Raw genomic sequence first — 25,209 nt, 5'->3', positions numbered from 1 at the left:
TCCAGCAAGTCAGGGAGCTTGATGAGGTTTCTTTGTGTTTCAGCTTATCTTCCAGATCACACCACTGAATTTGACCCAGTGGCTGATGGTGCTGAAAATCTCCTTGCCTGTGATTCTAATGGATGAGACCCTCAAGTTTGTGGCCCGCAACTACCTAGAACCTGGTAAAGAGTGTGTGCAGCCTGCCACCAAATCCTGCTCGTTCTCAGCATGCACCGATGGGATCTCCTGGCCCTTTGTGCTGCTCATAATGCCCCTGGTGATCTGGGTCTATAGCACAGACACTAACTTTAGTGATATGTTCTGGTCTTGACTGACAGTTTTGCATAAAGGTGATGTTTAACTTAATCAATTAATTTTTTTATTGTTTAAAGCAACTGTCTACTTCTGCTGAATTTTCACATGAACATACTGGCTGGTGAAGGAGGTTTCATACTCTAGATTTTGTTTTGCTTTTTCTGACTCCAGTGGGGCAAGATTTTCCTTTTTTATACACATAATTAAAGTGTCCATTGACATGTACAGAGAACTAACACTATTTTATGCAAATATTTTTTTGTAGATGAAAAAGCATGTACAGTGTTCTGTTTAATACTCATCCTTGTATAAAAAAATAGTTGAGCCAGCAGACATTGTCAGCAAATTAATTGGCAGCAGATTTTAGGAAATGAATGTGTGTGGTTTTTTTCTAAAACTAAATAGCATGTATTGTGTCTTTTGCATGATCATCTGGATTTAATCTGAGATCACAGTCTAATTTTTATTCATAAGCCAATTTTTCTGCACTGAGCAGAGTACTGCTACCTCAGTCAGTATTTTTTTTTGGTTTGCCCCACCCCCACCCCTTCACCCCTTGGCCCTTGTTCACCTCCACCCCACCTCCACCCCCACCCCGCTCGGCTGCTTCTCCTGTAGGGTTTTGATGGTTCTGTTTACATCAGTCTTAACAAGAGGTATGCTTGTTCTCGCTTGTGCAGAAAACATTGTTCCAGATTCAATCGACCAGGTTCATGTCCCCTCACATAGTTTTTAAGGTTATTTATTTAAATGTCTAATGTATTTTATTGTAACAGACATTGTTTTGCCAACATTGCCTATTTCAGTGGCACTTCACAATCTAGTTTAAAAAGAAAAATAAAACATTTTAAATGGACAGAGAAAAATAACTGTCTTGTTTTTAACTCTTAAGTGGCTTAGTTTGAACTAACAGATGTCCAACTTTCTCTTAAGTTCTTAGTTTTACTTTTAGTTTTACTGTGCTTGAGGGGAAGAAGGATCCTGTTCTGCTGCATAGGTGGTTGTAGGAATTTTATTTTTAGTGTATAGGCACTAATTGTTATCTGTGATACATTTTTATGCAAGTTTCTGCTGGCCTGTTTTAGCCTGGTGTAGAGGACATAAGGGCAAGTGTGTATGTGTGTGTATGTGTTTTGTAAAATCTGTAAATAGCACATGACCAAATGAACATATTGTATAGAACTATTTTTATTTGAATGTGGCACTAACCACCACCATCGTTACTATGACAAATGTTTGCGCATGTTCGAGATCAGTCTTAACCAACAGTGTGTAAGTCATTAACAGTCCTAACTGTGGTGTTTTCCTCCAATGCCTTCCAACATCCATCAACTAACGTGAGTATTCCCTGAAATTTGGATGCTTTAGCCTAAAGGTTACTGCCACTAAATGAGCTGGCTATATGACACTAATGAGTAAGCCCCTTATGTCAGGCACCCTGAGAGCAGCGGGCATATGACTTTACGTGGCACCTGTGGGCTGGGGTAGCTGTTCTCGACGCCACCCACTGCCTAGGATAACAGCACAGCCACATGTCAGTTGGGGAGGGCCTGGGGGAAGAGAAGGTAGTTCTGCTTTGGTCAGACTGACAGGTGCCTTCACAAATGCCAAGATGAGGATTCACAAAAACTTGTCATGGTTCCTTTGATCTTTGTTAGCTGCAAGGACTTGTCCCAGAATCTTGCTACCTGGTTCAATAAAAAGCAAAAAGTGAGTGAAAGCAAGTAACCAATAAAATCATGCATCATTTGTTGCATGACTTTTTTCTTTTTATGGCTGCACTGTGCGGCTTGTGGGATCTTAGTTCCCTGACCAGGGACTGAACTCAGGCCCCGGCAGTGAGAGCACTGAGTCCTAGCCACTGGGCTGCCAGGGAATTCCCTGGTTCATTTTAAATAGGCCACCTTTTTCCACCTTCTGGGTCATACTCTTTGCAGCTGAGATTTAACTGTGCTTTAATGTACCCTGGAGAGAAAAGATACTGGCCATAGTTCTGCTCAGCTAGCAAACAACCAGCCCCATCATTAGCCAGGGTGAAGGAGGGCCTAGGCAGCAGCTCGTATTCAGGGTGGTAGCTCACTGCACGTGAAGCCCCGAGAGTTCTTGTGGGTACTTGAAGGTACTTGGGCCCTAGCTGGATACAGGGCCAGCCAGAAGACATGATGTAAATGCTGAGCGTCTGGGGAAAGGTTAACAGGTATCAAGCAGGACAAGGTGCTGCGAAGTTAAGAGGTCTCCATGTAAGGGGGTAGAAAGGTCACATGGAGGCGGATTCTTAATTTAGAGTCCTGGCCTGGCTCATGGAGGCCTCTCAGAGGAGGAGGAGCTGGTTTGGTTGGCAGAGAATGTAGGGGATAACATTCTGCCAGTTTTAGTGTTATGGGGTGTAGAAACAGGTTGAGCAGATCAAATGCAAGGAGTGTGTCTCGGCTGCAAACCAAACCAGGGTGTCTGAGCTTGTTGGGTGGGGTGCCATTCAGTGGTCAACTTTTCCTGACTCAGCTCCTTGATTATTATTGGCCCTTGCAAAGTAAGTTGAATGGTATGGAAGGCTATTACCTTGTGCTTTCTCAGCTTCAGGCCTGTCCAGCCCACGGAGGTGGTTTAGGCACCCATTTCCCTCAACTCAGACAGCTGGGAGTGGGAAAGACCCAGTGGTGCAGAGTCCTTTTGTCTGCTCTGTTTCAGGCTTCGCCACCAAAAAACGTCTGATTGGCACCTCCTCAGTAGTTGGTGCTGCTGTGGGCACATCCCTGGCCTCTGTCCTATAGGGAGCAGCAGGTACCCAGCCCCATCCTCACCAAGTACCCGCAGGAAGGCACCGTTGGCCTCTCTGCTTCTGCTGCTATCAGTAGCTGGATAGGACGGCAGCATCCTCAGACCCATCATGTTACATGCTCTCAGGCAGCTCTTGCCTGAAACTTGCTCCAGGTTCTTTCTCAACGGGCAAGTGGGCTGAAGGCCCATCCCATCAGTGTTTTTTTGCCACCCCATGCCCAGACTGACCTCTTTAGTAGAGCTTTACCCTTTGCCCAGGAGATGGCAGTCTTACACGTTTCCTAAGTGGGGTACTGTGCCAGCAGCTCATTCTGCATCTGTACAGTGCAGGTGACACGTTGGGTAGGGAGAGCTGCAAGAGCTCAGAGACAAGCAGGGCAACTGCCACCTTCCCTCACAAGCAGCGGCTGCCACATTACCTTCAAACTGGGGCCTCAGGCCCCTGAATGTCCGTGTGGTGGGCAGACCTCAGGAATATCCAAGACCACAAGCGTTATTAGCTCAGTGTCTGCCAAGCCTGTTGTGTCTGCAGGGCGGAGGCACCAAATTGTGTCAAAACCACCACCCTGCATGTGAGGGTAATCTGCAGCCTTTTTTCTTGAAAGGGAACAGTGATAAGCAATTCCCCTTCTAGGACTGGATGCAGCCCAGAGGCTGGCCCCCGGGGAAGGAAGGAGAGAGGCTTGGCGCTGATTACCACGCTGCTCACTCTGCTTCGCCTTTCTTACCCTCTGCACTGCTAACTGAGGACTTCGTAACTTTTGTTATACCTGAAGCGATTAAGTGTCTGCCTGGTTGGATTCTCTGTAGCCAGGTGACATGAGGGGCCTGTGTTGCTGAGCCAGTGCTTCTGGATGCTACCCTGTGTAGGCAACCCCTCAGGGACAGTTGATCAGAAATGCTAGTCTTAAAATCTTAAAAGATCAAACCGAATATTCCTTTTCATCTGTCACTATTAATCTTAAATTAGTTATTCTAACATTTCCTCCCCATATTTCATAAAGCTGATTTCCTCTCTCTTTCCTTTTCAGCAATACTGGAGTAACCGCTTCCTAAACCATTTTGCAGAAATTTAAGGGTGTTCAGTTGCGTGCATGTGCGTTTTTTAGCAACACATCTACCAGCCCTCTGCATGATTGATGTTGGGGGGAAAAAGAAAATTAGAAAAAACTCCCCAACTCATTGTGTGTTATGTGGAGGAAACGTGTATTACCAGTGGGGTTTTTAGCTTTTAAATCAAAATAATTACAAATGTACAGTTTAGCTTAATGAATCAGAAAGCCTCTCCAGAGAAATTTGGTTTCTTTGCTGCAAGAAGAATGAGGTTCTGAAACCTTATCCAAGAGCTTACAAGCCATCAGCCAAGTTGCCATATTTCTCTGTGCAAAATGTCATAGCTTAAATAAATGTACAATATTCAGTTGTAATGCATGCCTTCAATTGTAAGTAGCCAGATTTCTCTATGGTGTCATTGAAACATGCTACTTTTTAATTGGCCCTGTACAGTTTGCTTATTTATAAATTTATTGAAAACACTACAGGTGTTGAATGGTTAAAAATGTAGGCTTCCAGTTCATAACTTCGGTTATATTTTGAGTGTGCAGCTATTTTGCACTGTATTAAATGTAACTTATTTAATGAAATCAGAAGCAGTAGACAGATGTTGGTGCAATACGAATATTGTGATGCATTTATATCAATAAAATGCTAAACGTCAATTTATCAACGCATGTTTGACTTAGACTGTAAATAGAAAGCAGTTTGTTTCTGTGCTGGCAACAGGCATTGCACAGACATGGTTTCAGGTAAATAAATCTATTCTATGATAAGTTCACAGTGTGGTGTTGACTGTTCTCCTGCAGGAGGGGTGGGTGATGTGCACTGAGGACCTCCAGCCCTGCACCCTGAGCAGTTGTGCCCTTAGGTAGATAAAAGGGACAGAAAGTTCCTGTTGACTTTCTGCATAGGAGAGCAGAGTGGTAGAAGGTCTGGTTGTGTGACATGAGATCTATAAAATATTCCTGCCCTGGTTCCACTGTCTCCCCTTAAGTATGAGAAAAAGAGTGTGTCATGAGTGGGGTTTTCAGAGATAACATGATTTAAAAGTTGTCAGCAGCTTGGAGACTATAGTGATGGAGAGATACTTGTAATACTACTCAGATGCAAAATGTAAATCCCACTGTTAATAGATAAAGAAAAGAGCTGAGTAAACCAACTATACTCCAATTTAAAAAAAAAGAGAAAGGAGGTTCCCCCCCCCAAAAAGGAACTGAAATCTATATACATGGGAAAAATATTTGATAAATTTTAACATCCATTCTGTAAAGGATAAAAAAAAACTTTTGAGTACCCATAATTCCCATTTTTTGACATAATGAAAAGCCAGACGTATTGAATTCCAGAATTAGACTCACCATCCACTGTTGCCCACAACTTAGCACTGTTCTGGAGAGTCACTGTAGTCAGACAAGAGAAGGGAAAATGCCTAGGAGTGAACAGAAAGGAGCAATGGTCATACTGGATCAATAAGAACACCTTATTTTTATGAAAGTTTAATAATTCAGGGGAGATTAACATCTTAGTATGAATGATGATACACGTCATACATTATTAATAATATATGAAGGGGCTTCCCTGGTGGCGCAGTGGTTGGGAGTCCACCTGCCGATGCAGGGGACACGGGTTCGTGCCCCGGTCCGGGAAGATCCCACGTGCCGTGGAGCGGCTGGGCCCGTGAGCCATGGCCGCTGAGCCTGCATGTCTGTAGCCTGTGCTCCGCAACGGGAGAGGCCACAGCAGTGAGAGGCCCGCGTACTGCAAAAAACAATAATAATAATATATGAAAATACCAAATGTTTTAATCAGACTGATTCTAATAAAAATGAAAATGCAAGAGTAGCAAGGAAGGGTACAAACCTCAGGTATAAAACCTATAGTCATTAAATGTATTATCTAAGAAAGGTGGCATTTTAGCTTAGTAGGTAAAAGTTGGGTTATCCATTGTCACTGATTATTCTGAAAAAAAATATGGCTGTATCCCTCACACCCAATCAACTGCAAATGGATCAGAAGGTTTGAAAAATGAAGTTATACCCCAAAAGAAAAATGGCTAAATGATATAAACAAAATTTGTAAATATAAGATGTTCAATCTCACTAGCAAATTAAATTCACAATGAGATACCATTTCATGCCTATCAATTGACAAAAAAACGGGTCTTCTAATACCAAGGATGTGGACAATGGGCCATCCTTACATTGTAGAGCAATTGGGTATCATCATCTGGTACATTTACAGATGCTCTTAACATACAACCTGGCAGATCCTTACCTTCTTAGGGATTCCTCACAAGTGCTGGAAGAGCCATACCAGGATGTTTGCAAAAGAAAAGCACCAACCTAAATGACCAACAACAGGAAAATGGGTAAGTATATTTAAGGCATGTTGAAGTCACTCTGCATCAGTGAAAATGAATAAACAAACCAGGCATCAGCAGATAAACCTCCCTGCACGGTGCCACCAAGTGCGATGTGTATCAAGTTTAAAATACCCAAAATAAGACCATATCATAGCCTTTTTTTTTTCTTGGCTGCACTGCACAGCATGCAGGATCTAGTTCCCCGACCAGGGGTCCAACCTGTGGTGTGCCCCCTGCAGTGGAAGTGCAGAGTCAACCACTGGACGGCCAGGGAACTCCATGACCATATCATACTGTTTAACCTGGCCCTAGGGCCAGTGCCTGTCTGTGCTAAGGCATGTGCACTGGCTTCCTTGATGAGAAAGTCCAGCTCACAGAAAGTCAGCTAAACTAAACAGCCATGTGGTGGATTCACAGTGCAAGCTCCTCACCTCTGTGGACTAGGAGCAAACATAAATAACAAGTTCACAGACACCAGCCACAGGGATAGGAAGTGAGTAGGTGGATAGTGGTTAGTTCCAAGAGGGAGGGAGAGCAGAGTTTCACTTCTGTAAGTAATGCTTGGGTGCCATGTATGTAGGGGTTCGTTATGCCTTTTGCAAATCTGAGTTTTTTTTTTTTAAATCATAAAAGTACCAGGAGAAAACATGGAAGCTGAGAAGACTTTCTAAGCATGACACAAAATCCCAGGAGAGTGATAAACTGACTACATAAAAACGTAAAATTTTTGGAATACCATATACCTCTCTGGAGTTAGTAAAATAGATGTGCTACGCATATAACAAAGCATATTCTCTAAACATACTAGCAAAGATAAAAGTTTAATGATCTCTCCTTTGCAGCTGGCATTAGGAAAGAGCTCATGCTGATCGTGAAAATATAAATTGGCCCAATCTCTAGAGGGCAATCTGACAATATCTATGACATTTTTAAATATCCATCCCCTTTGATCAAGCACTTAACTTTGGTGAAATCCCCCCACATGTTTACAAAGCCAAATGTAATCCTGCTGCATTATTGTTAGCAAAAGATTGGAAATAACCTGTATGCCCATCAATAAACAAGCTAGCTGCTAAATAAGCTAAGAACATTCTTACCATGGAGTATTAATGCAGCCTTCAGAAAACCCAAGGTTAGATCTATGATCCAGCAAGCAATGACGTCCAATACACATTTACTGCCCAGTGAAATATTCAAGTGCAGGTCCATCCATGTTGTCATAAAGGGCAAAATTTCATCATGGTTGAGTAATATTCCATTGCTATGTTCCACATCTTTATCCATTCATCTACTGATGGGCACTTGGGTTGCTTCCATGTCTTGGCTATTGTAAATAATGCTGCAATGAACATAGGGGTGCATGTATCTTTTCTAAAATACGCAGGAGTGGAATTACTAGATCACGTGGTAGCTTTTTTTTTTTTTTGAAGAACCTCCATACTGTTTAGTGGCCATGCCAATTTACTTTCCCACCAGCAGTGCAGGAGTGCTCTCTTTTCTCCACACCCTCCCCAACACTTGTGATTTGTTGTCATTTTGATAAGTCATTCTGACAGGTGCAGGTAATACAGCTAACTGTGGTTCTGGTTTGCATTTCCCCGACTATGATGTTGAGCATCTTTTTACGTACCTGTTGGCCATCTGTATGTCTTTGGAAAACTGTATTCAGATCGTATGCCCATTTTTTCATCAGGTTTTTTGATGCTGAGTTGTATATTTTGGATATTAACCCCTTGTCATATGTATCATTTGCAAATATCTTCTCCCATTTAGTAGGTGGCCTTTTCATTTTGTTGATAGTTTCCTTTGCTGTGCAAAAGCTTTTTAGTTTGATGTAGTCACATTCGTTTGTTTTTGCTTTGTTTCCCTTGCTTGAGGAGACAGATCCAAAAAATATTACTAAGACCAATGTCAAAGAGCATACTGCCTATGTTTTCTCCTAGAAGTTTTATGGTTTCAGGTCTTACATTTAAGTCTTTAATCCATTTTGACTTTATTTTTGTGCATGGTGTGAGAGTAGTCCAGTTTGATTCTTTTGCATGTAGCTGTCCAGTTTTCCCAAAACTATTTACTGAAGAGACTGTCTTTTCCCCATTGTGTATTCTTGCCTCCTTGGTCATAATTAATTGCACATATAATCGTGGGCTCATTTGGGCTATTTTTTTCCATTGATCTATATGTCTGGTTTTTTTGTGCCAGTACCATGCTATTTTGATGACTGTAGCTTTTTAGTATAGTTTGAAGTCAGGGAACATACTTCAGCTTTGTTCTTCTTTCTCAAAATTGTTTTGGCTATTTAGGGTCTTTTGTGTTTCCATACAAATTTTAGAGTTATTTGCTCTAGATGTGTGAAAAATGCCACTGGTATTTTGATAGGGATTGCACTGAATCTGCCTGGGATAGTATGGTCATTTTAACAATATTCTTACAATACATTAGTATGATATATCTTTCTTCTGTTTCTGTCTTCTTCAGCTTCTTTCATGAGTGTCTTATAGTTTTCAGAGTACAGGCCTTTTACCTCCTTAGATTCATTCCTAGGTATTTTACTTTTTTTTTTTTTTTTTGCTGTACACAGGCCTCTCACTGTTGTGGCCTCTCCCGTTGCGGAGCACAGGCTCCGGACGCACAGGCCCAGCGGCCATGGCTCACGGGCCCAGCCGCTCCGCGGCATGTGGGATCTTCCCGGACCGGGGCACGAACCCGCGTCTCCTAGCATCGGCAGGCGGACTCTCAACCACTGTGCCACCAGGGAAGCCCTACTCTTTTTGATCTGATTATAAATGGGATTGTTTTCTTAATTTCTTTTTCTGATACTTCATTGTTAGTGTATAGAAATTCAACAGGTTTCTGTATATTAATTTTGTATCCTGCAACATTACCAAATTCATTGATGAGCTCTAATAAGTTTTTGGTGGCATCCTGTGGATTTTCTATGTATTGTATGTCACCTGCAAACAATAAATTTATTTTTATTTTTGGCTGCGTTGGGTTTTTGTTGCTGTGCGCGGGCTTTCTCTGGTTGCAGCAAGCATATGGCCTGTACTATGTTGAAGTATGTTCCTCTATATGTACTTTGTTGAGTTTTTATCATAAATGGATGTTGAATCTTGTCAAAAGCTTTTTCTCCATCTATTTATATGATCATCTGGCTTTTATTCTTCAGTTTGTTAATGTGGTATATAACACTCATTTGCAGATATTGAACTACCCTTGCATCCGAGGTAAATCCCACTTGATCATGGCATATGATCCTTTTTATGTCTTGTTGAATTTGGTTTGCTAATATTTTCTTGAGGATTTGCATCTGTGTTCAGCAGTGATACTAGCCTCTAATTTTCTTTTTCTGTGCTATCTCTGTCTGGTTTTGGTATCAGAGTGATTTCTGGCATTGTAGAATGAGTTTGAAAACATTCCTTCCTCTGCAATTTCTTGAAATAGTTGAGAAAGGTGTTAATTCTTCTCTAAATGTACAGAATTCATCTGTGAAGCCATCTGGTCCTACACTTTTGTTTGAGGGAAGTTGTTTTATTGCTGATTGAACTTCATTAATGGTAACTGGTCTGTTTATGTATTTTCTATTTCCTCCTGGTTCAGTCTTGGGAAAGTGTACATTTCTAGGACTTTGTTCATTTCTTCTAGGTTGTCCATTTTATTGGCATGTAGTGATTTGTAGTAGTCTCTTATGATCTTTTGTATTTCTGGGGTGTGGGTTGTGACTTTTTTTTTTTTAATTTATTTATTTTTGGCTGCATTGGGTCTTCGTTGCTGCAGGCAGGCTTTCTCTAGTTGTGGCGAGCAGGGGCTACTCTTTGTTGCGGTGCGTGTGCTTCTTATTGTGGTGGCTTCTCTTGTTGCGGAGCACGGGCTCTAGGCGCACAGGCTTCAGTAGTTGTGGCACGAGGGCTCAGTAGTTGTGGTTTGTGGGATTTAGATCACAGGCTCAGCAGTTGTGCCGCACAGGCTTAGTTGCTCCACAGCATGTGGGATCTTCCCAGACCAGGGCTCGAACCCAAGTCCTCTGCATTAGTAGGTGGATTCTTAACCCTTGCGCCGCCAGGGAAGCCCTTCATTTCTGATTTTATTGATTTGGACCCTCTCTCTTTTTCTTGATGAGTCTGGCTAAAGGTTTTATCAATTTTGTTTATTTTTTCAAAGAATCAGCTCTTAGTTTTTTTGATCCTTCCTATTGTTTTCTTAGTCTTTATTTCTGCTCTAATCTTTATGATTTCTTTCTTTCTACTAACTTCGGGTTTTGTTTGTTCTTCTTTTTCTAGTTCTTTTAGATGTAAAGTTAAGTTGTTTGAGATTTTGCATGTTTCCTGAGCTAGGCTTGGATCACTATAAATTTCCCTCTTAGAACTGCTTTTGCTGCATCCCACAGATTTTGAATCGTTCTGTTTTTGCTTTTATTTGTCTTCAAGTATTTTTTAAATTTCTTCTTCGATTTCTTCAGTGATCCACTGCTTGTTTAGTAGCATATTCCCCACAAGGGAAGAGAACAAAAGAAGAAAGGGAGAAAAAGTAACTACAAAAACAACCCCCAAAACAATTAACAAAATGGCAATAAGTGGGACTTCCCTGGTGGCACAGTGATTAAGAATCCGCCTGCCAATGCAGGGGACCCAGGTTCGAGCCCTGATTTGGGAAGATCCCACATGCCGCAGAGCAACTAAGCTAGTGCGCCACAACTACTGAGCCTGTGCTCTAGAGCCCGCAAGCCACAACTACTGAAGCCCACGCACCTAGAGCCTGTGCTCTGCAACAAGAGAAGCCACCGCAATGAGAAGCCCGCGCGCCACAATGAAGAGTAGCCCCCACTCACCGCAACTAGAGAAAGCCCGCACACAACAACGAAGACCTGATGGCTGCATCAGGCTGCATAAATAAATAAATTTATTTTTTTTAATGGCAGTAAGTACATACCTATCAATAATTACTTTAAATGTAAATGGACTAAATGCTCCAAGACATAGAGTGACTGAATGGATACAAAAAGAAGACCCATATATATGCTGCCTTCAAGAGACTCATTTCAGATCAAAAGGCATACTGAAAGTGAGAGGATGGAAAAAGGCATTCTATGCAAAGGGAAATGAAAAGAAAGCTGGAGTAGCAATACTTGTGTCAAAGTAGATTTTGAAACAAAGACTTTAACAGGAGGCAAAGGACATTACATAGTGATCAAGGGATCAATCCAAAGACGTAACAGCTGTATATATCTATTCACCCAACATAGGAGCACCTAAATACATAAAGCAAATATTAACAGACATAAAGGGAGAAACTGACAGTAACATAATATTAGTACGGGACTTTAACACACCACTTAGATCGATGGACATATCATCCAGACAGAAAACACTGGCCTTGAATGACACATTAGAACAAATGGAATATATATATAAAACATCCCATCCAAAAGCAGCAGAATACACATTCTTTTCAAGTACATATGGAACATTCTCCAGGATAGAGTCATAAACCGGGGTTGGTAAATTTAAGAAAATTGAAATCATAGCAAGCATCTTTTCTGACCACAATGCTATGATACTAGAAATCAAGTATAAGAAAAAAAACAAAACAAAAAACACCCTGCAAACACGCAAACATGTAGAGGCCAAATAATATTCTACTATTTTAAAAAACAAGAGGAAGTTTTCAGTAATGATGGTTGCTGAGAATAAGTGAAAATGCTGTGATATAGATGGCAGATGGTGGTAGCCAGTTTTCTCACTGTTGGAGTAGGAGGTTACAGATAAGCAAGGGAAGACAGCTAGAATGATCCATGTGGTAGTGAATTACAGTTGGAAACACCAGGATAAATTATGTTTAGCTTAATATCGATACAGAAAATTCCATATAGAAATATTTCTAGTTATGTGTATATATACATGTATTACACTGTCAACTGAGTGGGCCAAGAAGCAAGGACAGACACTCCAGTGGCGATGAGCACACTTAGCTCCCAGTTTAGGTTTCTGATGCCATTCTCCAATTAAAGGAATCAAGTCTCCTTAGAGAAATGGCTGATTCTAGGACTGAGGCAGAAAATGTACAAATGCCTGGAGAACACTAGTGCCAGAAAGCAAGGAAGTGCTCAAACACAAAAACAATGATCAAGGAGATGAAGTTATGTCAAAGGGACACAGAAGCCAAGTGAAGAAGCTTTGAATGGCCAAAGCTGGAACAATTAGAGCAATAAAATAAAGTAGTATTGAATTATAATCCAAAGTATAAAATAAATATCCATGAGTTCATACTGATATAAATAAATGGGAGAAAACAGAAATCTCCCTTGTAGAAGAAATCCAAGTAATTTCTATAGGCACTCTGCCATTACAGAGGTGAAGTTCTTTAAGCCTGAGCTTAAATCACATAGTGACTTCCAAAGAGTACATATGGGGACGTCCCTGGTGGTGCAGTGGTTAAAAATCCGCCTGCCAAATGCAGGGGATGCACGTTCGATCCCTGGTCCAGGAAGATGCCACATGCCGCGGTGCAACTAAGCCCGTGCGCCACAACTACTGAGCCCACATGTTGCAGCTACTGAAGCCCAAGCATCTAGAACCCATGCTCCGCAACAAGAGAAGCCACCACAATGAGAAGCCCGCACATCGCAACGGAGAGCAGCCCCCCACTCACCACAACTAGAGAAAGCCTGTGTGCAGCAACAAAGGCCCAATGCAGCCCCCCACCCCCCAAAAAAAAGAGTACATATAATGTAGACAGGGGGAAAAGTGACTCAGAGTAGAGAAACCTGACAGACCCTACCTCAGCTAAGTGATGTCATCCTGAGAGCATGTACCTTTGATATGAAGTGAAGATGACATTTTACCTGTGGTCTTCCTCTCAAAACATAACCTCAGTCTAATCAAAGGAAAAACATCTGACAAATCCCAAAAGACATTCTGCAAAATCCCTGACCAATGGTCCTTAAAACTGTTGAGGTCATCAAAAAGAAGGAAAGTCTGAGAAACTTTCACAGCCAAGAGAAGACTAAGAACACATAATGACTAAATACAATACTACTGAATGGGATCCTGGAATAGAAATAGGAAAAAACTAACAAAATCTGAATAAATTATGGACTTTAGTTAATAATAATGTATAAGTATCATTAAAAATGTACCATATTGTTAAAAAATGTTAATAACAGGGGAATCTGTGTCTGGGGTATATAAGAACCCTCTGTACTATCTGCTTAATTTTTCCATAAGTCTAAAAGCTCGCTCTCTCTCTCTCTCTCTCTCTCTCTCTACATATATATATATGACTCAGAGCCATAAAAAAGAATGAAATCTTGCCATTTGCAACAACATGGATGGATACATACCACATCTCCTTTATCCATTCTTCCACTGTAAAGCTGGTTTTCATGATTTTGTGTGTGCCCTTTAAAAGCACCCACTGACCTTTGAAGCCAAATGTTTTGGGGACTCATTTTCCTAGTGTGATGTCCCTGGGCTAGGGAGCCCAATGTGGGGCTCAGACCCCTTTACTCCTTGGGAAGAACCTCTCTAATTGTAATTATCCTCCATTTGTGGTTCGCCTACCTGGGGGTATAGGTCTTGACTATACTGCGTCTCCACCCTTCCTATTTGTCTCATGGTTCCTTCATTTTATCTTTAGTTGCAGAAGATCTTTTCTGCTAGTCTTCATGTCATTCTCATCAATAGTTGCTGCGTATAAACAGTTGTAGTTCTGGTGTGCCCGTGGAAGGAGATGAGCTCAGGGTCTTATTCCACCATCTCGGCCACTCACCAAATTTTTAAAAAATCCTCATAGAAGCATCAAAGAACTATAAGGTGGTCCAGAATTTCCAGGCAAAAATCTAAGAGAAAGCAAGAGAGATCATCAGAATACCCACTAGGAGAGGTCAACTTCTCTCCTAGTGGCATCTACCTATCCCAATAAACTAAGCTGTGAAAGCAAGCAGGGGTTTTGAGGGCTCACAGAGTAAAAAAGGCAAAGTCAAATCCAGGGCCCACCAAAAGTGGGAAGTCTCAAAGGACATTAAGCTGTGACCCCTGAAGGGCTAACACCTCAGGGTACAAGCAAACCTTCCCCCAAACTCAAAGAACTGTAGGTAGCATTGCCTTGGTGCTGAGCAGAACCAGGAAAATATCTGCAGCCCAAACTCTATCCTAGTGGTAAGCTATGAAACTTCAAGGCATGAATTTAAAGTCACTGATAGTACTCCTAAGCACCAAGCAGAAATAAATGTAAATCCTGTCTGGGGGGAAGGCACCTTCATTTTACGTCATAGGAGAACCACACAATTATTTTTCAAAGCAGCACACAGTAGAAGACAACCAAGTACATAAAACAAGGTGCCATGAGTGAGAGCCTACAGAAACACACATTACAGATTCATACAGACTTCACATATGGGAAGTATTAGATATAAAACATTCATACTGGGACTTCCTTGGTGGTCCAGTGGTAAAGAATCCGCCTTCCAATGCAGTGGACGCAGGTTGGATCCCTGGTCAGGGAACTAAGGTCCCACATGCCGCGGGGCAACTAAGCCTGCACGCCACAACTACTAAGCTTCCGCACCTCAACTAGAGAGCCTGCATGCTGCAAACTACAGAGCCCATGGGCTCTGGAACCCAAGCACCACAACTACAGAGCCCACATGCCCTTAAGCCTGTGCGCCACAACTAGAGAAGAGAAAACCTGCACATCACAATTAGAAGCTCGTGCACTGCAACGAAAGATCCTGCGTGCCTCAGCTAAGACCCAACACAGCCAAAAATAAATAAAATCTTTTTTAAAAATAAATAAATAAAAACACATTCCTGCTTACTTTGCTTAAAGAAAAATAGATGAAAATCTGCAGGACACAGCAATTATTAAAAGTGAACATAGGGGGACTTCCCTGGCAGTCCAGTGGTTGAGACTTCACCTTCCAATGCAGGGGGTGCAGGTTTGATCCCTGGTTGGGGAGCTAAGATCCCACATGCCTCACGGCCAAAAAACAAAACATAAAACAGAAGCAACATTGTTAACAAATTCAATAAAGACTTTAAAAAATGGTCCATATCAAAAAAAAATCTTTAAAGAAAAAAGAAGTTAACATAGGGACTTTCCTGGCGGTCCAGTGGTTAAGACTCCATGCTTCCACTGCAGGGGGCACAGGTTCGATCCCTGGTCTGGGAACTAAGATCCCACATGCTGCAGTGCAGCCAAAAAAAAAAAGGGAACATAGCAGAGAGGGAAGTTAAATGGAACCCTAGAAATGAAAAGTATAAGAACCAAAACTAAAAACTTAATGGATGGATGGACGTGGTATCAAAGTGGACACTGCAAAATAACAAATGAAGTGGAAGACAGATGAAAAGAAAATACAGCAGAATGCAGCAGAGAAAGGAAAAAAAAGCTAGAAAATACAGAAGAAAGGTAAAAATACCTGGAAGATAGACTGAGAAAGGTGACAAAGTCAAATATACATTTTATCATAGTTTCAGAAGACGAGAGTATGAGAGAAGTATTATTTGAAGAGGTAATGGCTGAGAATTTTCTAGAAATGACAATACAGATGCAAGAATCCCAACAAATCACAAAAAGTGTAAATAACAAGAAATCCGGCCCTAGAAATAGTATAGTGACCTGCAGAGAAGCCAAGACAGAGAAAATCTTAAAAGCAACAGAGGGCAAAAAAAAAAAAAAAAAGGCACTACCTTTAAAGAGTGACAGCCTACTGCTGACTTCACAACAGTTAGTGGAGGCCAGAAAACAGTGAGATGACAGCTTCATGTGCTGAAATTACTGGCAACCTAGAATTCTAAACCTGGAGAAAATATACAGTAATTAAAGAATCAAAGTCAAATATTTTCAGACAAACAAAAACAGAATTCTTCACCAGCAGACTCACACTAAGGGAAACTCTAGATGGGGGGCAGGGGTAAGCAATCTAAGTGATATGCAGGCCTCTGTCACCCAGGAGCATGGTAAAGTCACTGGCTAGCTCCAGACATAGATACACTGGTAAGTATGTTGCTACTTCCTAGGGTAAACACTAAATGACAGAAATAGAGGCAAGACTAACAAATCAACAGAAGGACAAAAATGAAAGAAATCTAAAAAGATTAAAAAAATAAGGATAGAAAGGATAATAGAAGACGATAGAACCAACCCCAAATATAATCAACAGTAACATTATAAGAACATACTAAATGTTATTCCTGTTGCTGTTTTTGAGAGAGTGATTTCTGCATGACCCAGATATTTCTATTTTGAAAAGCAATCCGTGCTTCTACTTGATTCCAGCAGCAGGAAGAGATACAAACACGTCCAGCAGTCAGCTAGGAAGTGCTGGAGGAGCTGAAATTGGCTGCTTTTTCGTCAAAATTTGTAGAAATTATAAAATACATTTTGTAAGTTAAACTTACTTAAAATCAAAATGGTTTTAATTCAGGACTAAAAGTGTACAAAGTTTAACATTTTTATGTCTTTGATATTTATACATCATGACCTATTAAGAAAGATTTCACTGAATACGAAAAGTTTACTTTTTAAATAAACTCTGCCGATGAACAGTGCAGGTACAAAACGGGGGGTGGTATAGTATATATACAAACATGCAATTTCAAATTATTTCTGAAAAACTACACACAAAACTAGTAATTACGATTGCTTCTGAGGAGGGAATTAGGAGAAGAAAGAAGACGGGGAAGTTTCACCTTATGCCCTTTTGAAAATTGTGAATCTAACTTTAGAAAATATATTAGACCATCTGATACTAACAATTTAATGGAAGTGCAAAGAGCTAAGAATAGCCAGAACACGTCTAAGAATAAGATCAAGGGGTCCTGCCCTTCCAAATATCAATAAATTTTATAAAGCTACAGTAAAATTAAGACAATGAGGTATAGGTGCTGGGATAGAAAAACTGACCCACGGTATGGAAAAGAGAGCTTAGAAACAGAGTTGCTCATTTCGAACACCTGATTTGTAACCCAGTTGGCATTAATCAGTGGAAAAAGCAGGTAATTTTTTAATACCTGGTGGTTATGCATGTTTAAACCTAAATTTTTAAAAATCAATAAAATTGGATCCCTACCTCACACCGTACATATAAGAGAATAAATTTTTGACTCTGAGATGAGGAAAGATTTCATAAGAATTAAAAAATACAACCATAGGGAATTCCCTGGTGGCCCAGTGGTTAGGATTCTGGGCTTTCACTGCCGTGGCCCAGGTTTAATCCCCGGTTGGGGAACTGAGATCCCACAAGCTACACGGTGTGGCCAAAAAACAACAGGAAAGGAAGGAAGGAAGGAAAGAAGGAGGGAGGGAGGAGGGAAGGAATGAAGGAAATACAACCATAAAGAAAAAGATTGGTAAATTCAAGTACATTAAAATTAAGACCCTCTGTTAATCAAAAGATACTATTGGGGCTTCCCTGGTGGCGCAGTGGTTAAGAATCTGCCTGCTCAAACACAGGTTTGAGCCCTGGTCTGGGAAGATCCTACATGCCGCGGAGCAACTAAGCCCGTGTGCCACAACTACTGAGCCTGTGCTCTAGAGCCTGCAAACCACAACTACTGAAGCCTATGTGCCACAACTACTGAAGCCTGCGCGCCTACAGCCTGTGATCCGCAACAAGAGAAGCCACTGCAATGAGAAGGCCTCACACTGCAACGAAGAGTAGCCCCCACTCGCCACAACTAGAGAAAGCCCGTGCACAGCAATGAAGACCCAACGCAGCCAAAAAATAAATAAGTCTTAAAAAAAAAAAAAGATACTATTAAAGAGAGTGAAGGGGACTTCCCTGGTGGTCCAGTGGTTAAGAATCCGCCTTCCAATGCAGGGGATGCAGGTTTGATCCCTGGTCAGGGAACTAAGATCCCACATGCTGCAGGGCAACTAAGCCCACATACCACAACTACAGAGCCTACACACCACGCACCACAAGAGAGCATGCACGCTGCAACTAGACAGAAGCCCGCACGCCACAACAAAAGATCCCGTGTGCCTCAACTAAGACCCAACACAGCCAAAAATAAATAAATATTTCCAAAAAATAAATAAAGAAGGCTGGAGATAGCATAGCTCTGACTTCCAAAGATGAAAAAACAAAAAGGTGAATGTTAAAAAAGAGAATGAAAAGGCAAGTCACAAACTGGAAGAAGGTATCTGCAACTCGTATTCTGAATTACATCCAGAATATATAAAGAACTTCTGTGAATTAACAAGAAAAATAAATAACTCAATAGAAAAATGGGCAAAAATTTTTTTCACAGAAGAGGAAGCACAAGTAATTCCTAGATATATGAAATGATGTTCAATCTTGTTACAAAAACAGAAACTTGTAAATTAAAATCACTATGTCATCCCACATCCAGGAGAAAATTAAGGTTTGACAATACCAAATGCCAGTGAGGAAATAGGACAAAGGACTGCAGGTGTGGGTGTGCATGTAAATTTGTACAACTTCTTTGGAAAACAGTTTGACAATATCTGGTAAAACTGAACACGTGCATACCTTACACCCATCAGTTCCACCTCTGAGTGTAACCCTACACAAGCCTGTGCTTATGCACAGAAGTCACATATGAAAACATACATAGCAGCACTGTTTGAAAAAAACTAGAAACTAAAATGTCTGTCATTGGCAGAATTAATAAGATGGGGGTGTTGGATACACCCAGTGGAATATTATATAGCAATGAAAAATGAACGTAGCATCCTACAAATGCCTGACCACTCCTCACCAAATTTTCAAGGAAAGTTATCAAAAAAAAAAAAGGATACTCTGAAAAACTTTCACAGCCAAGAGGAACCTAAGGAGACATGATGATGTCTAAATGTAATGTGCTACCCTGGATGGAACCCTGGAACCAAAAAAGGACATAAGGTAAATACTAAAGGAAACTTGAATAAACTATGGACTTTTGTTAATAATAATGTATCAGTCTTCATTCATTGTAATAAACATGCCATACTAATGTAAGATGTTAGCAGGGAAAACTGTGTGCAAGGTATATGGGTATTCTCTGTACTATCTACTCAATTTTTCTCTAAATCTAAAACTGTTCTAAAAATAATGTCTATCAATTAAAAATGAAGCTATAGGAGTATTAATATGAATCAATATTTAAAATAATGTTAAGTAAGGGTATCATGGAAAAATATAGACAACATGATTCTATTTACATTAAGTTCAAGAACAGCAAATAAATGTATTATTTAGGATAAAAACATGGTAAAAGTGAAAATAAAATGGAAAAACAATATTACAGGTAAGAAAAATGAGCTATCTGTTGAAGGTTCACTTGAACTTCCAGGGTCAGAAAGTAAAGGAAGTATATAAAAACAAGATTCAAAATAGTGGTTACCTCTGGCTGGGGTAGTGGGGAAAGGCAGGCAGAAGGAGGGAGGGAATGGGATGTTATCAGTTTTGAGCACAACGGGTCTTCTGGGATTGTGAAAATGTTCTATTTCTTGTCCTGGATAAAGTGTACATGTGTGTTTCTACATATTTTCATATACTTCTATATATATGCTATATTTTACAAATTTTACATTTTTATTTAAAAAGAAAGGAAAAACTTATCTGTCCCCTAGGCAGGCTCTGGCCCTAGTGCCCTGGCACAATTATTCTTCAGGGGAGGCGGTTCTCCTATATTTGGTTAGGGGTCTTCACATGGCCTTGTCCTCTGAGGTGGCTCCCTCTGGCCTCCCCTAAGCTGACAGAAGCTGTCTTTCTGGTCAACACGGCTGGTTAGAGTAGCTCCAGATGGGGACTGTGCATAGGGGTCATCTCTGTCCCTTCCCGTCAAACACCATCAAGCTCAGCAAAGCAGCAGCATGGGACTGGGGAGCCGTAGGGGCCTGTGGGGCTTTGGAGATCAGCTTGTTTCAGCCCATCAAGGATGGGGCTTCAGTCTGGGCACCACCCAGGCGGGAGGGCAGAGGCCTCTCTCAGAAAAGATTCCTGCTTGCTACCATTCCCTCTCAATTCCTGGACAAAATCCCCACTGCCCCAGGGGCCTGACAAGGGAGATGGGCCGGTGGGTAGAGTGGACTGAAGTCATAAGTGGAAAATGATCCAAAAATTAAAAATAATTTCTCTGGGCCACAGACCCATGTAGGACTAAACCTGGCACTGAGAGGGGCTCAGGGCAAATCTGTTCATCCAGCACCAAAGGGGGCCAGAGGGCAGGGCTCATGTCCACAAGGATGCTGACCCCAAAAGGACCAAGGTTTAGCCTTGGGAGGCCACTCCCCTCCCACACGACCCACCCAAAGGCTCCAATGCTGACAGCCCTGCCACAAAGCCCCACACACTGGACGACCCAGAGAGGGGTCCCGACTCCCTAAGTTCTCTTCCAAAAGAAGATGGAGGCACAGAGAGGTTAAGTAGCCAGTGACAGGCCATTGACCTGAGCCTTCTACCTTGTGGTAGGGACAGGCCCTCCCTTTGAGAGGCTCAGCCCTCGTAGTGGGGAGGGTGGAATTCCTCCAAGGAGGGACTGAAAGAAGGATGGAGGCTCAGAGAGGACACAAGTAGCCCGCAATCACCACTGACACACACACACACACACACACACACACACACACACAGCCAGCAAGGGCTGTCCCATGAGGGAAGAGGTCCCCAAATCCCAAAGGCCTGAGAAAGCAAAGGTAGAGGCCTCCGCAGACCTCACCAGAGTCCACCAGTCCACCATAAGCTCCCACTCCAGCAAGAGGAAGTGAGATGGGAGTTCCAGAGACTGGGAATCTCCTGGTTCACCCCTAACCTGAAGCCAATGGATGGACTCCCTAGGTAGACTGGGGCAGCTGGGGCACACCAACCAGAAACAGGGAGGCCACAGGGCTGGCCTGAGCTTACAGATTCGCTTCACAGAAACAGGACCAGCTAGTCAGCCCCCTTGAAAGTTCCAAAACAGATCACTATATCCTTTCACTCTGAAATTCCCCTCCTGGGAATTTACCCAAAGAAGGAAAAAGCTGTGAGCACAACGGAGGTCACCACAGGGTTGTTTATAAAGAGACAGACACTGGAAGATTTAAGTGGCCGGCTCTGATGCTGCCCTTGCCAGACGGTTTGGCAGCCCTTAAATCCAGCGAGACTGAGGATTAAGATGGACAGCAAGGGGTGCTTAGAGCCCACTTTTTCCTTAACAGACTATAAAATTGTGCAGAGATCACAGTTAAGAACACACACAAACTCTAGGATGAGAAATCTTGGACAGATGAAGACTATTAGCTCATCTGTGAAATGCGGCTAATTTCAGTGATGCCTCAGGAGTGTGAGGCTAAAATGTGATAACACAGGCACAGGGCTTACCTTATAGCTCAGGCCAGACGAGTGCTCAAGAAATAGCAAATCAAAATGATAGAGCTTGGGCTTCCCTGGTGGCGCAGTGGTTGAGAGTCCGCCTGCCGATGCAGGGGACACGGGTTCGTGCCCCGGTCCGGGAAGATCCCACATGCCGTGGAGCGGCTGGGCCCGTGAGCCATGGCCGCTGAGCCTGTGCGTCCGGAGCCTGTGCTCCGCAACAGGAGAGACCACAACAGTGAGAGGCCCGCGTACCGCAAAAAAAAAAAAAAAATGATAGAGCTTTTATCACACTGACGACCGGTAAAAAACAAAAACGCTTGATGACACCACTGTTTCCTGAAGGTTCAGGAAACAAGCACTCCCATCTATTGTTGGAGAGCAATCTGACAGCATCCATCAAAGCCTTTAAATGCACATACTCTGAGATCAGAAATTTCACTACAAGGAACTTGACCTATCTTTGGAGTACTATGCCAAAACATATTCATGGTAGTTCACACTGTAATAATTACATACAAAGCTGGAAACGGGGGTCTACCAACAGCAGAAGGGTTATAGAAATGGTTCCATCCACAGAATGGGATTCTGTGGAACTGTTAAGGCAAGGAAGAGCAGTGATACCGCTGGAAGGAATTTCTGTGTGTACAGCATGACCAATTTAGTGTAACTTTCATACCATTATCATTAGGTAAAAGCTCAAGACTATTTTTCTAAATGTAGTCCAGAAAATTTATTTTGTGGAGACACTAGGATTCAGTAGAGATTGGGAAGCAGATATATTTTTAATTTTACACCTTTCTCTCTTAATTTTAACCATGTGTACGTTTATATAACACCTATATATTACAAACACATGGGCTGACAGGGTTATCTGAATGGCAGAATTACAGGCCATTTAATTTTTTTTGATATATATTTTTTAACCAGCTTAACCATTTTTAACCATCTTAACCATTTTTAAGTAGTTTGTTATGCAACCATCACCACCATCCATCTCCAGTTTTTTCAACATTCCAAACTTGTACTCATTAAACTCCCCATTCCCCCTCCTTCCAGGCCCTGGTAACCACCATTCTACTTTGTCCCTCTGAATCGGACTCCTCTAGGGGTCTCATAAGCAGAATCATTCTACTGTCCTTCAGTGACTGGCTTATTTCACTTAGCGTAATGTCCTTAAGGTTTATCCATATTGTTAACATGTGGCAGGATTTCCTTCCTTTTTAAGGTTGAATAATATTCCTTTGTATGGATATACTATATTTTGTTTGTCCATTCATCCAACAATGGACATTTGGGTTATTTCCATTGTGAATAGTGTTGCTATGAACACAGGTGTGCAAGCATCTGAGACCCTGCTTCAATTCTTTTGGGTATATACCCAGAAGTGGAATTGCTGGTTCATATGGTAAATGTTTAAATTTTTGAAGAACTGCCAGACTGTTTTCCACAGCAGCTATATTATTTTATCTTCCCACCAGCAATGCATGAGGGTACTTGGTTATTTTTAAACTGTTTTCTTCTAACGGCTGCTAAGGAGACTTACGTGATCTTCCGGCTTTTCCTGGTGTTGCTGGTACCATGTAGTTTGTGAAATAAGTAACATGTTCTGTGATGGCAACAACTGACATCTTGCACACACCCTGGCCCCAAATGGTGGAGGCCCAGGTGGAGCAAGGGCAGGTCAGAGCGTCTAGACAATAAAAGCCTGCCCTCTGTGGCCCATGACTGGTACCCCCTTCCACTGCCCCAGGGCAGGGAAGCTCCTGGGGGAAGTGGAAAACCTTAGTAAGGTACTTACCTCAACAGGCCCTCCCAGTGCCAGGGATTCCTGGCAGGCCTGGTCATGGCTGCTGTCCCTGGACGCTGAAGTGAGGTTCTTGAGTCAGGCCTCACTGCCTATTGTCAGCAGAGAGAATGCAGCAGTCAGTGCCCATGGCTTCAGGGTCAGCAAGCAGGCCTGGGCATGGGCTCAAGAGGCCTGGTCATGGGAGTTGCCCCACCCACAGGCAACTACAGAGTGAGGCCCCCAGGGGCCCTCTAAGGTCAGGCCTGCAACTTCTGGGGCCCTCAAACCCTTCTCCCAGGTTTCTCAATATTTGGACCAGGGAACACCTGCATCAGAATAGTAAATTGGGATGGGATTAAAGATGCAGACTCTTGGGCCCAGGGCCCAGACTTTGATTAAAGTTTGGTGTCCAGCCTAGAGATCTGTATCACTGAGAAGCATAATCAAGTTTCAGAATTACAGATTCAGGTAAAAGCTGGCCTCATTCTCTGGGAAAGAATTCAGAGGCAGGAGTGTGGCCTCCAAACTAAGGCTGGCAAGGAGCACTCCTGACATAAGCTCTGTAGGGGTCACATCTGCCAGGTCCCTGGCACACAGCATGGGTTCAGAAGTGAAGGGTGAAGGGCCAAGGTGGAGGGCCTGGAACACCTTCCTTAGGACCCTGCCTCCCTGCTCAGCAGAGGGACCTCCAGGAGAGAAGAGCAAGAAGTCTTCAGAGTGATACCACCAGTCCCCAGTTCCCCAGGAAAGAACTGGGATCTCCATTACCCTTGTGATGGCGATAATGTTCCCAATGGGGACCATGCTGAACTCCTCACAGGATCACTCAGTCTTCAGTCCAGAGGAGGATGAGGGAGCCCAGAACGTGGAGGCTAACCACCTGGCCCCTGACCCACAGCACTAACAGGTGAGCTGAGACTTTTAGAACCCAACCCAGTCTGATTCCAAACCTATGCTTCAAACAATCTGGAAGGAGCCAGGAGGAATGACAAGCATCAATTAAAACATCTCCACATTGGCTGTGCGAAAATCCAGACAGCAAAAGGTACCTGTGGTGACTGCAGGCATGTGGAAGGGCATCCCTTATAAGGTTGCTTGGTCTCTTGCAAGTGGATCAGTGGGACAGCGACAGAGCTGGTCAGCCTGATTGTGCCCCTGCTTCCTGGGGCTCCTCACTCTCATGAGGTTTTCTGTTTATGAGAGCAAGTGACTGGCAGGGAAGCGCTTCAGCACCCTCCAACTCAAACTCCTCTGATTCTTTGATGTAAACTGAGAGTGTTTTCAATCCTATGTCAGGTGCTCTAAAAATAGTTTCAGTTGTCACTTCAACCCAGTTGTCACCCCAGCACTGCCGAGATGGAAATACTGGAGCTGCAGGTGTGAGGGCCTGAGGAATCCAGTGCAGGGTGTTGCTGGGATGGACAGGCCAGACTGATCCAGGGGCTCCCAGCAGAGATGAAAGGGGAGGAACGTGAGGCTGCTGATGGAAGGCGGTGCACAGGTGTGGGTTCCAAGGCACAGACTGATCCTGAGAGAATCTCAGGGCTCATGGTGATGAGCCTGACATGCAGAAACAAGGTCAGGAGGGTGTGGCTGGGCTTCCTCCCCAGAGGAGAGATTTCACCTTTTCTC

General features: G+C 42.6%; 1 protein-coding gene and 1 long non-coding RNA gene across 4 annotated transcripts in view; one reads left to right on the top strand and one right to left on the bottom strand.

The window, feature by feature from the left end:
• Positions 1-4,909, top strand: part of ATP2A2 (ATPase sarcoplasmic/endoplasmic reticulum Ca2+ transporting 2) — a 61,045-nt gene extending 56,136 nt beyond the window's left edge. Inside the window, exons 20-21 of one of the 3 annotated variants that reach the window (XR_004486996.2) lie at positions 44-1,634; positions 4,107-4,909. Coding sequence is in view for 2 of the 3 variants with exons in the window: in XM_004276723.4 (XP_004276771.1) it covers positions 44-313 (270 nt within the window). In the remaining variant the exon portion in view is untranslated. Of the gene's footprint in view, positions 1-43 lie in introns of all 3 variants that reach the window. The other 2 variants (XM_049698442.1, XM_004276723.4) reach the window with 2 other exon arrangements.
• On the bottom strand, positions 479-23,551 carry LOC125961309 (uncharacterized). The gene is made up of 5 exons (XR_007471857.1): positions 15,306-23,551; positions 14,050-14,327; positions 6,406-6,473; positions 5,490-5,889; positions 479-1,985 (listed from the first exon to the last, which is right to left on the bottom strand). It is a non-coding gene; the product is annotated as an uncharacterized LOC125961309 (long non-coding RNA).
• Positions 23,552-25,209: the final 1,658 nt, after the last annotated feature.

This window comes from Orcinus orca, chromosome 15, assembly GCF_937001465.1.
Source record: "Orcinus orca chromosome 15, mOrcOrc1.1, whole genome shotgun sequence".
NCBI lineage: Eukaryota > Metazoa > Chordata > Mammalia > Artiodactyla > Delphinidae > Orcinus > Orcinus orca.
The sequence above is the reverse complement of the archived record's forward strand: the minus strand, read 5'-3'. Positions and strand labels throughout refer to the sequence as shown.